Source organism: Nerophis lumbriciformis, linkage group LG16 (assembly GCF_033978685.3).
Source record: "Nerophis lumbriciformis linkage group LG16, RoL_Nlum_v2.1, whole genome shotgun sequence".
NCBI classification, from domain to species: Eukaryota; Metazoa; Chordata; class Actinopteri; order Syngnathiformes; family Syngnathidae; genus Nerophis; species Nerophis lumbriciformis.
Window position 1 is genome coordinate 7,181,688 of NC_084563.2, and position 14,006 is coordinate 7,195,693.

Below are 14,006 nucleotides of genomic sequence, written 5' to 3' on the forward strand. Positions count from 1 at the left end.
TAATACGTACTTACTTATATTACATGTATTTACATATATTTTGTCATTACATACTTAGTAATATTACATTTATTTACGTATGTTTTGTCATTATTACATACTTGGTCAAATTACACTTATTTACGTATATTTTGTCATTACATACTTAGTTATTTTACATTATTTTACGTACATTTTGTCATTAATACATACTTAGTTATATTACATTATTTACGTATATTTTGTTATTACTACAGACTTAGTTGTATTACATTGATTTACGTATATTTTGTCATTAATACATACTTAGTTATATTACATTTATTGACATATATGTTGTTATTATTACATACTTGGTTATAATACACTTATTTATGCATATTCTGTCAATACTACACTCAGTTACGTTACATTTATTTACGTATATTTTGTCATTACTACATTAATACGTACTTACTTATATTACATATACAAGTGACCACTCTACAAAGTTTATATGAAAGAACTTAGTTTATTTTAGAAAGTAGAGTTTTTATGAAATCATTGAATTTATAGTTATTATCTATGAGGAATGTATAGGAAAGAATTGATAGAGTTGAAATGTTACTTTCCTAAAGTAGAAAGGTCTTGGATGCTTGGTTGGGAAAAGGAGATCTCCATCAGGGCGTCCATCTGAGATGTGATGCAGTAAGTTTGGTGTCTCTCTCGGGTCAACTCTTTCAGTTCCTGCACACTTTTCTCTCTCATCTCCCGGAGTATGAATATGATGGAGCAGCCGGCCGAGCAGAGCAGCCCCTCCCTCTCCAGAGCCAGGAGGTCCAGGAGGTACAGCCTGGGGTCATGGTCCATGAGCACCAGCTGGAAGCCTCCACCGCTTCCTTGTGTGGGTTCCAGCGAAGAGTGCAAGGTGGGGATGACCTCGCCCGACTCACCTGTCAACACCTGGAACTACATCCTCACAATTGGTTATCCTTGCAACAACTGCTTCACACCTGAGCACACCTGAGCGTGTTTGAAGCCGGCCACCAGGATGATCTCCTCGGCCAGGTCGGCCACCTGAGGGTCCTGCTCCACGCTCAGCAGCCTGGCAGTGGGGCCCAGCAGGCGCAGCACGCTCACTGCAGTGTAGCCGCAGTGGGTGCCCAGTTCTAGGACACGGTCAGGGTGCACGCGGCCCACAACCTCGTCTAATGCCTCACCTGGGGGCACACAACATTGTGGGACAGACATTTTATCCTATCAAACTGTTTTATAAATGTCTAGCTAATGTTAGCTACATGCTAACTAGCTAATGTTAGCAACATTACATTTTAGCATCCTGTTAGGTTAGCAACACAAGCCTAACTTTACATTTCAACATTATACGAGGTTAGCAACACTAGCATTGCTATATGAGCTACGCGCTAACTTTACATTTCAACATTATACTAGGTTAGCAACACTAGCTGACATAAAAAATACAAACTCACCAATCAAACATGGAAAGTGCAAGCTCGCTAGTCAGACATGTCACCAATAAGACATAAAAAGTGCAAACTCACCAAAGAGACATGAAAAGTGCAAACTCACCAAAGAGACATGAAAAGTGCAAACTCACAAAAGAGACATGAAAAATGCAAACTCACCTATGTGACATGAAAAGTGCAAACTCACCAATGTGACATGAAAAGTGCAAACTCACCAATGAGACATGAAAAGTGCAAACTCACCAATGAGACATAAAAAGTGTAAACTCAGCAATGACACATGAAAAGTGCAAACTCACCAATGTGACATGAAAAGTGCAAACTTACCAAAGAGACATGAAAAGTGCAAACTCACCTATGTGACATGAAAAGTGCAAACTCACCAAAGAGACATGAAAAGTGCAAACTCACCAATTTGACATGAAAACTGCAAACTCACCAATGTGACAAAAAAATACAAACTCACCAATCAAACATGGAAAGTGCAAGCTCACTAGTCAGACATGTCACCAATGTGACATGAAAAGTGCAAACTCACCAATTTGACATGAAAACTGCAAACTCACCAATGTGACATAAAAAATACAAACTTACCAATCAAACATGGAAAGTGCAAGCTCACTAGTCAGACATGTCACCAATGTGACATGAAAAGTGCAAACTCACCAATGAGACATGAGAAGTGCAAATTCAATGTGACATAAAAAGTGCAAACTCACCAATGTGACATGAAAAGTGCAAACTCACCAAAGAGACATGAAAAGTGCAAACTCACCTATGTGACATGAAAAGTGCAAACTCACAAAAGAGACATGAAAAATGCAAACTCACCTATGTGACATGAAAAATGCAAACTCACCAATGAGACATGAGAAGTGCAAACTCACTAATGTGACATAAAAAGTGCAAACTCACCAATGAGACATGAAAGGTGAAAACTCACCAATGTGACATAAAAAGTGCAAACTCACCAATGAGACATGAAAAGTGCAAACTCACCAATGAGACATAAAAAGTGTAAACTCACCAATGAGACATGAAAAGTGCAAACTCACCAATGTGACATAAAAAGTACAAACTCACCAATGAGCCATGAAAAGTGCAAACTCACCAATGTGACATGAAAAGTGCAAACTCACCAATGTGACATAAAAAGTGCAAACTCACCAATGAGCCATGAAAAGTGCAAACTCACCAATGAGACATGAAAAGTGCAAACTCACCAATGAGACATAAAAAGTGTAAACTCACCAATGAGACATGAAAAGTGCAAACTCACCAATGTGACATAAAAAGTACAAACTCACCAATGAGCCATGAAAAGTGCAAACTCACCAATGTGACATGAAAAGTGCAAACTCACCAATGTGACATAAAAAGTGCAAACTCACCAATGAGCCATGAAAAGCGCAAACTCACCAATGAGCCATGAAAAGTGCAAACTCACCAAAGAGACATGAAAAGTGCAAACTCACCTATGTGACATAAAAAGTGCAAACTCACCAATGAGACATAAAAAGTGCAAACGCACCGATGAGACATGAAAAATGCAAACTCACCAATGAGACATAAAAAGTGTAAACTCACCAATGAGACATGAAAAGTGCAAACTCACCAATGTGACATAAAAAATACAAACTCACCAATCAAACATGGAAAGTGCAAGCTCACTAGTCAGGCATGTCACCAATTTGACATGAAAAGTGCAAACTCACCAATGAGACATAAAAAGTGCAAACTCAATGTGACATAAAAAGTGCAAACTCACCAATGTGACATGAAAAGTGCCAACTCACCAATGTGACATAAAAAGTGCAAACTCACCAATGAGACACAAAAAGTGCAAACGCACCGATGAGACATGAAAAATGCAAACTCACCAATGAGACATAAAAAGTGTAAACTCACCAATGAGACATGAAAAGTGCAAATTCACCAATGAGACATAAAAAGTGCAAACACACCGATGAGACATGGAAAGTGCAAACTCACCAATGAGACATGAAAAGTGCAAACTCACCAATGTGACATAAAAAGTGCAAACTCACCAATGTGACATGAAAAGTGCAAACTCACCAATGAGACATGAAAAGGGCAAACTCACCAATGAGACATAAAAAGTGTAAACTCACCAATGAGACATGAAAAGTGCAAACTCACCAATGTGACATAAAAAGTGCAAACTCACCAATGAGCCATGAAAAGTGCAAACTCACCAATGTGACATGAAAAGTGCAAACTCACCAAAGAGACATGAAAAGTGCAAACTCACCAAAGAGACATGAAAAGTGCAAACTCACCTATGTGACATGAAAAGTGCAAACTCACCAATATGACATAAAAAATACAAACTCACCAATCAAACATGGAAAGTGCAAGCTCACTAGTCAGACATGTCACCAATGTGACATGAAAAGTGCAAACTCACCAATTTGACATGAAAACTGCAAACTCACCAATGTGACATAAAAAATACAAACTCACCAATCAAACATGGAAAGTGCAAGCTCACTAGTCAGACATGTCACCAATGTGACATGAAAAGTGCAAACTCACCAATGAGACATGAGAAGTGCAAACTCAATGTGACATTAAAAAGTGCAAACTCACCAATGTGACATGAAAAGTGCCAACTCACCAATGAGACATAAAAAGTGCAAACTCACCAATGAAAGATGAAAAGTGCAAACTCACCAATGTGACATACAAAGTGCAAATTCACCAATGTGACATAAAAAGTGCAAACTCACCAATGTGACATAAAAAGTGCAAACTCACCAATGTGACATAAAAAGTGCAAACTCACCAATGTGACATGAAAAGGGCAAAATCACCAAAGAGACATAAAAAGTGCAAACTCACCAATGAGAGAAGAAAAGTGCAAACTCAACAATGTGACATAAAAAGTGCAAACCCAATGTGACAAAAAAGTGCAAACTCACCGATGAGAGATGAAAAGTAAAACTCACCAAGAAGAGGGCCGATGGAGGCGGAGGCGTGCGTGCGGGCGTAGAGGTCAAAGGTCTCCAGGACGCTCTCTGCTTGGCCGTGTGTGCTCTGCGCCAATACGAAGGCGTGCGTAGTGCGCGCGCACACCTGTCCTCTGGCCAGACGCAACGTCCAGGCCACAGCGCCACGGCAAAGCTTGGTTATGGTGTCGCCATGGCGACTGTACACCACCACCATGACGGGAAGCAGCGGGACGGACGCCACCGCCATCATCCATGAACTCATGACCACTGCAACACAAAATATTTTCATACTGGTTTTATACACTTTTTACTGGGACTAATGGTGATTAATGGTGATTAGTGGTGATTAATGGTGATTAATGGTGATTAATGGTGATTACTGGCATTTTCATTCAAACACACCAACATTAAGACACAATACCATTTTATCATCAGAATTTTAGACACAAATAATGTTTTCATGTTTATTTTATTCAAGTTTTGTCATACGTTGAAGTGAAATTAGCAGCGAGATGACATCATTGATCTGATCATCAGTATTGATCACTGACTAATTATGGATCACAACACACCTTTCAGGTAAACATCCTGGCTTCACGTAAAGGAGCCATTTAATACAGTGCATCATTAATATACATTTCTACATAATGACATCATATTTGTGATCATCACATCTTGGCAAGCACTCCCATATTGATTTGACATTATTTGTTAGAAATATTACATTAGTTGTTATTTATTCAACGTAACAGTGTAAGTGTATTACATCAGTTATTACAGAACACATGACTGTAAATTGATTAGTACAGTATTACTGTAAATATAATATAATACATTAGTTGTTATAAAACATGCCTGTAAATATAAAATTGCATTATTTATTTTAAACACATTACTGTAACTATTATATATTTCGTTAGTTATTAAACATATTACTGTAAGTGTAATATATGACATTAGTTATTAAACATATTACTGTAAATGAATATAAACATTATTTATTAAAGTAGTAGTACATAAATTATTAAACATATTACTGTAAGTGTAATATATTACATTAGTTATTAAACACATTACTGTAAGTGTAATATATGACATTAGTTATTAAAAACATTACTGTAAATTAATATATGACATTGTTTATTAAAGTAATAGTACATAAATTATCAAACATATTACTGTAAGTGTAATATATTACATTAGTTATTAAACATATTACTGTAAATGTAATATATTACATTAGTTATTCAACATATTACTGTAAATGTAATATTACATTAGTTATTAAACATTAGTTATTAAACATATTACTGTAAATGTAATATATTACATTAGAAATTCAACATATTACTGTAAATGTAATATTACAATAATTACTAAACATATTACTGGAAATGTAATTTATTACATTAGTTATTAAACATATTACTGTGAATGTAATATTACATTAGATATTAAACATATTACTGTAAATGTAATATTAAATTAGATATTAAACATATTACTGTAAATGTAATATTACTTTAGTTATTAAACATATTACTGTAAGTGTAATGTATTACATTAGTTATTAAACATATTACTGTAAATGCAATATATTACATTAGAAATTCAACATATTACTGTAAATGTAATATTACAATAATTACTAAACATATTACTGGAAATGTAATTTATTACATTAGTTATTAAACATATTACTGTGAATGTAATATTACATTAGATATTAAACATATTACTGTAAATGTAATATTACTTTAGTTATTAAACATATTACTGTAAGTGTAATATATTACATGAGTTATTAAACATATTACTGTAAGTGTAATATATTACATTAGTTATTAAACATATTACTGTAAATGTAATATATTACATTAGAAATTCAACATATTACTGTAAATATAATATTACAATAATTACTAAAGATATTACTGGAAATGTAATTTATTACATTAGTTATTAAACATATTACTGTGAATGTAATATTACATTAGATATTAAACATATTACTGTAAATGTAATATTACTTTAGTTATTAAACATATTACTGTAAGTGTAATATATTACATGAGTTATTAAACATATTACTGTAAGTGTAATATATTACATTAGTTATTAAACATATTACTGTAAATGCAATATATTACATTAGAAATTCAACATATTACTGTAAATGTAATATTACAATAATTACTAACCATATTACTGTACATTTAATTTATTGCATTAGTTATTAAACATATTACTGTGAATGTAATATTAAATTAGATATTAAACATATTACTGTAAATGTAATATTACATTAGTTATTAAACATATTACTGTAAGTGTAATATATTACATGAGTTATTAAACATATTACTGTAAGTGTAATATATTACATTAGTTATTAAACATATTACTGTAAATGTAATATTAAATTAGTTATTAAACATATTACTGTAAAAGTAATACATTACATTAGTTATTCAACATATTACTGTAAAAGTAATATATTACATTAGTTATTAAACATATTACTGTAAGTGTAATATATTACATTAGTTATTAAACATATTACTGTAAGTGTAATATATTACATTAGTTATTAAAAACATTACTGTAAATTAATATATGACATTATTTATTAAAGTAATAGTACATAAATTATCAAACATATTACTGTAAGTTTAATATATTACATTACTTATTAAACATATTACTGTAAATGTAATATATTACATTAGTTATTCAACATATTACTGTAAATGTAATATTACATTAGTTATTAAACATTAGTTATTAAACATATTACTGTAAATGTAATATATTACATTAGAAATTCAACATATAACTGTAAATGTAATATTACAATAATTACTAAACATATTACTGGAAATGTAATTTATTACATTAGTTATTAAACATATTACTGTGAATGTAATATTAAATTAGATATTAAACATATTACTGTAAATGTAATATTACTTTAGTTATTAAACATATTACTGTAAGTGTAATATATTACATGAGTTATTAAACATATTACTGTAAATGTAATATATTACATTAGAAATTCAACATATTACTGTAAATGTAATATTACAATAATTAGTAACCATATTACTGTAAATTTAATTTATTACATTAGTTATTAAACATATTACTGTGAATGTAATATTAAATTAGATATTAAACATATTACTGTAAATGTAATATTACATTAGTTATTAAACATATTACTTTAAGTGTAATATATTACATTAGTTATTAAAAATATTACTGTAAATGTAATATATTACATTAGAAATTCAACATATTACTGTAAATGTAATATTACAATAATTACTAACCATATTACTGTAAATTTAATTTATTACATTAGTTATTAAACATATTACTGTAAATGTAATATTACAATAATTACTAACCATATTACTGTAAATTTAATTTATTACATTAGTTATTAAACATATTACTGTGAATGTAATATTAAATTAGATATTAAACATATTACTGTAAGTGTAATATATTACATGAGTTAGTGTAATATATTACATTAGTTATTAAACATATTACTGTAAATGTAATATTAAATTAGTTCTTAAACATTACTGTAAATGTAATACATTACATTAGTTATTCAACATATTACTGTAAATGTAATATTAAATTAGTTCTTAAACATTACTGTAAATGTAATACATTACATTAGTTATTCAACATATTACTGTAAAAGTAATATATTACATTAGTTATTAAACATATTACTGTAAGTGTAATATATATTACATTAGTTATTAAACATATTACTGTAAGTGTAATATATCACATTAGTTATTCCACATATTACTGTAAGTGTAATATATGATATCATCTTCAGAGTAAAGATTGTAAGAAAACGTGTCAGTAATTTGAATACATGTATAAATAACACAATGTAAAAATAGGAGAGACGCAGATTACTCACCAGCTCTCTGTGCACTTTGTGTGTGTGTGTGTGTGTGTGTGTGTGTGTGTGTGTGTGTGTGTGTGTGTGTGTGCGCGTGTGTGTGTGTGAGAGAGTGTGAGTGTGTGTGTGTGTGTGTGCTGTCAGTTACAGATGTAACAGTCACTGATATATATATATATATATATATATATATATATATATATATATATATATATATATATATATATATATATATATATATATATATATATATATTAATAGTATGACAACTGTTTAATGATGTGGTTTCTAATTTCTAAACGTCAAACATATTTCATCTTATAAAAAATACAGCCATAAAAAATGCAACAAATGACACCCCAGGACAGTAGGGGGCAGTATTGATCCAACAAGTTGGGTGGAAAATAAAATAAGATGATTGTCTCCACTAAATGGTCCCTAGTGTGTGAATGGTGTCTGACTTGTCCAAGGTGTACACCACCTTCTTGCAGCTGGGATAGGCTCCAGCACCCATCCATATTGTAAATATATTCGTGTGTTCACAGAAATATTGTAAATATATTCATCCGTTCATCGAAATATTGTATATAATAATAATACTAAAAATAATACATTTTATTTGGTATAGCACTTTTCAGAGTACTCAAAGACGCTATATATATATATATATATATATATATATATATATGCATGTGTTCACTGAAATATTGTAAACATATTCATGTGTTCACTGAAATATTGTAAACATATTCATGTGTTCATTAAAATATTATATATATCCATGTGTAACTGTTGTTTAGTGTTGATATTCTTTGCTTAGTTTGATGAATGTTGGAGCAGTTTGCTTCATCAGGAGGGTGAAGTCACTCAACTTAAAGTGTTGGATTTAACTGTGTTGGATCATTGGCTGCTGGTGAGGGCATAGAAAAAGGGGCATTTTTCTACCAGTAGACAGCGTTTAAGATTGAGTGTTTCACTGCTAAATTAATAATATATTTATATTGAATATGGATTTTAAATATGTATCTAAATAGGTGGTTAATTGGTTAGGTATCTATGTATTTGCATATTGGGTTTTCTGCTGCATTTATCTATTGTGTTTCTGGGTTTAAATGTATTTTATATGTATCTTGGTGCATTTATGTTGAGACAATTTATTTAAAATCTGTTTTAACTTAAAGGGAAAAGATGTGTCCATTACCTTGCACTTGTTTAATGGTTAAGAGTTTGATAGCCTAATTAATAATTGTAAATTATGGGATTGATAATTGATTGCTTTTTTACAGCATGTTAATCTTGGTGTTTTGTCCTTAAAGGTTTTTCACCTACTAAAGAAGCTAAAGGCTACTAAAGGCTACTAAAGACAGCTAATGACAGCTAAAGAAACTAAAGTCTACTAACACTGCTAAAGACTGCTAAAAAGACTAAAGAAGAAAAAAGAAGCTGTTTCTTCGTTGGAAAAACTGTTGCAAACTAAAGGAAAATAAAAGGAAAAAGTAACTACGGTCTGGTCTTTTGAGTGAAATCCAGAAGCCACATTTAGCATTGGTACATCCCTTCAAGTGTGGGATAAGCACAGCGAAAAAAGCAAAACACTTGACAGTTGTTGTATGCACACTGTGTCGAGCGGAAATGGCCTATCATAGCAGCACAACGGCTATGAACGAACATTTGAAAAGAAAACACCCGACAGCGTTCTTGCCATCACCATCAACTAGTCAATCGTCCGCGTGAGTATACGTTGTCATCATTACACAAAAACATGAATGTGTATTTTGTATCTGCGTTGTAAATTCATAAACTAAAACACCGTTTCGCTCTGAGAGGCGCATTTGGCGTGCCTGTTCAGTGTTTACAAAGACGCTAACGTTAATTAGTTGTGCAAATACCTTTTACAACATTAACAGTTACATATACTATGTACAAACGAACAATTAACTTTCACTTCAATCATACTATCATTGTTGTGTTATTAAGCAAAATAAGCAATAATTTTACTTTTGTTGAAATGTTTACACTGTTACAGAATATTTCGCTTTGCACTTTTTTGTATTGGATGTTTATCTTTATTTTTGTACATTTTAAAGCAAAATAAACAATACTTTTACTTTTGAAATGCTTATACTATTGCAGAATATTAAGATTTGCACTGGATGTTTACTTTTATATTTGCACATTAAAAAGCAAATAAGCTACTTTTAATTTTGTTAAATGTTAAAAGTTTTAAATGTTTACATTGTTACAGAATATTTTGTCATGTTGTTGTCAATGTTGACTGAGTGGCCATACTTCTTTTTTTTTGTAAATAAGTCATGCCTTTTGAAAAAACTGGCCTAAATGTATTTTCTCATCTTCATTTTAAATAAAAAAAATAATCGGTAAAAGGAAAAAATAATCTATAGATTAATCGAAAAAAATAATAATCTATAGATTAACCGATTAATCGAAAAAATAATCTATAGATTAATTGATAGAAAAATAATCGTTAGCTGCAGCCTTAGTTCACAGACATATTGCAAATATATTCATATGTTCACAGAAATATTGTAAATATACTTGTGTGTTCATAGAAATTATATATATATATATATATATATATATATATATATATACATTCACGTGTTCACGGAAATATTGTATGGATATCCATGTGTTCACAGAAATATTGTATAGATATTCATGTGTTCACAAAAATATTGTAAACTTATTCATGCGGTCATTGAAATATTATATATCATGTGTTCACAGAAATATTGTATGGATATTCATGTGTTCACTGAAATATTGTATAGATATCCCTGTGTTCACAGAAATATTGTATAGATATTTATGTGTTCACTGAAATATTGTACAGCTATTCAAGTTTTCATTGAAATATTATATATATTCATGTGTTCACATAAATATTGTACAGATATTCATGTGTTCATTGAAATATTATATATATTAATGTGTTCACATAAATATTGTATATTCATGTGTCTCACAGAAATATATGTATATATATTTATATTTTCACGGAAATATTGTATCGATATCCATGTGTTCACAAAAATATTGTATAGATATTCATGTGTTCACTGAAATATTGTAGATATTTATGTGTTCATTGAAATATATATATTCATGTGTTCACAGACATATTGTATGGATATTCATGTGTTCACAGAAATATTGTAAATATATTCAGATAGATAGATAACGCACAATATGATATATACACACTACATTTGTACCATACACACATACACACTAACCTTCCTTTGTCGTCTCCTCGGCAGGGCATCAAGTTAGTGACGAGAGCTTGTCTCTTATCAGCTCTTCAAGCTGACGCAGGTACAAAGTATACTAACGTGACAGGTTTTTATTTCCACCTTTCTTCTTGACAAACCCTCACAAGAAGAGCAAAATGAACACAGATGACGTTAGCACAAACACGTCATTGATGCGCTGGGACGTCCTTAAGTCAAATGTACATACCTTTAAAACACGTTTAAAACAGGCTCAGAAAAGCTGTTTGATCTTTCAAAATCAAAACATTGTCACATTTACGGCAGTTGCTGACCATTTACGACAGCTACAGGCACTTTACGACACCCAGTGTAAACACAGCACCACTACATTGATAGGAAGTCAAAGATCATATTTTAAATTATGCACCAATTATGTAGCAAAATATCAAATACACAGTCATGTATGCTATTTCTGTGTAATCAAATTTACTTTAAACAAAAGCATGACAATTTAGTGATGGGTTGATGAGGCGTCATGAAGCGTTTCGACACATTGCAAAACTGTATTGATACTGTGTCGATACTGTGTCACTAAATACTGATATCTGCTGGACATTAAAAATCCCTACAGGCAACCTATGGACCGACTCAACTGACACTGATTTGATGCCCTAGTACAGGGGTCACCAACCTTTTTGAAACCAAAAACTACTTCTTGGGTACTGATTAATGCGAAGGGCTACCAGTTTGATACACACTTAAATAAATAAATATATTGTCATTTGTAAGTTACACGTAAGTGTGATTTAAACAAGAATAGCTAAATAAATACATTTATATATATAAAAAAATGGGTATTTCTGTCTGTCATTCCGTCGTACATTTTTTTTCCCCTTTTACGGAAGTTTTTTTGTAGAGAATAAATGATGAAAAAAAACACTTAATTGAACGGTTTAAAAGAGGAGAAAACAAGAAAAAATTTAAAATAACATTTTGAAACATAGTTTTTCTTCAATATCGACTCTTTATAATTCAAAATTCAACCGACAAAAAGAAGAGGAAAAACTAGCTTATTTGAATCTTTTTGAAAAAATTAAAAAAATAATTTATGGAACATCATTAGTCATTTTTCCTGATTAAGATACATTTTAGAATTTTGATGACATGTTTTAAATTGGTTAAAATCCAATCTGCACTTTGTTAGAATATTTAACAAATTGGACCAAGCTAGACCAAGTTCAAGTACCTCGGAGTCTTGTTCACGAGTGAGGGAAGAGTGGATCGTGAGATCGACAGGCGGATCGGTGCGGCGTCTTCAGTAATGCGGACGCTGTATCGATCCGTTGTGGTGAAGAAGGAGCTGAGCCGGAAGGCAAAGCTCTCAATTTACCGGTCGATCTACGTTCCCATCCTCACCTATGGTCATGAGCTTTGGGTTATGACCGAAAGGACAAGATCACGGGTACAAGCGGCCGAAATGAGTTTCCTCCGCCGGGTGGCGGGGCTCTCCCTTAGAGATAGGGTGAGAAGCTCTGCCATCCGGGGGGAGCTCAAAGTAAAGCCGCTGCTCCTCCGCATCGAGAGGAGCCAGATGAGGTGGTTCGGGCATCTGGTCAGGATGCCACCCGAGCGCCTCCCTAGGGAGGTGTTTAGGGCATGTCCGACCGGTAGGAGGCCACGAGGAAGACCCAGGACACGTTGGGAAGACTATGTCTCCCGGCTGGCCTGGGAACGCCTCGGGATCCCCCGGGAGGAGCTGGACGAAGTGGCTGGGGAGAGGGAAGTCTGGGCTTCCCTGCTTAGGCTGCTGCCCCCGCGACCCGACCTCGGATAAGCGGAAGAAGATGGATGGATGGATGGATGGACCAAGCTATATTTCTAACAAAGACAAATCAGTATTTCTTCTAGATTTTCCAGAACAAAAATTTTAAAAGAAATTCAAAATACTTTGAAATAAGATTTAAATTTGATTCTACAGATTTTCTAGATTTGCCAGAATAATTTTTTTTGAATTTTAATCATAGTAAGTTTGAAGAAATATTTCACAAATATTCTTCGTCGGAAAAAACAGAAGCTAAAATATTTATTATTCTTTACAATAAAAAAAAAAAAATTTACTTGAACATTGATTTAAATTGTCAGGAAAGAAGAGGAAGAAATTTAAAAGGTAAAAAGGTATATTTGTTTAAAAATCCTAAAATCATTTTTAAGGTTGTATTTTTTCTCTAAAATTGTATTTCTAAAAGTAATAAGAAGCAAAGTAAAAAAATAAATGAATTTATTTAAACAAGTGAAGACCCATCCATCCATCCATCCATTTTCTACCGCTTATTCCAAGTGAAGACCAAGTCTTTCAAATATTTTCTTGGATTTTCAAATTCTATTTGAGTTTTGTCTCTTTTAGAATTAAAAATGTCGAGCA

At 31.8% G+C, this 14,006-nt stretch overlaps 1 protein-coding gene across 2 annotated transcripts; it reads right to left on the bottom strand.

Moving 5' to 3' along the window:
* Positions 1 to 484: 484 nt before the first annotated feature.
* On the bottom strand, positions 485 to 11,920 carry LOC133617358 (transmembrane O-methyltransferase homolog). 2 transcript variants are annotated; one of them, XM_061977302.1, is made up of 5 exons: positions 11,832 to 11,920; positions 11,609 to 11,743; positions 4,415 to 4,684; positions 982 to 1,178; positions 485 to 927 (listed from the first exon to the last, which is right to left on the bottom strand). In XM_061977302.1, the coding sequence occupies exons 3-5, from the start codon at positions 4,677 to 4,679 to the stop codon at positions 583 to 585; spliced, it is 807 nt and encodes a 268-aa protein (XP_061833286.1). In that variant the 5' UTR covers positions 4,680 to 4,684; positions 11,609 to 11,743; positions 11,832 to 11,920; the 3' UTR covers positions 485 to 582. The 2 variants fall into 2 exon arrangements, with proteins under 2 accessions (XP_061833286.1, XP_061833287.1); XM_061977303.1 differs by having other exon boundaries at positions 11,609 to 11,729; positions 11,832 to 11,917.
* Between the last annotated feature and the right edge of the window lie 2,086 nt (positions 11,921 to 14,006).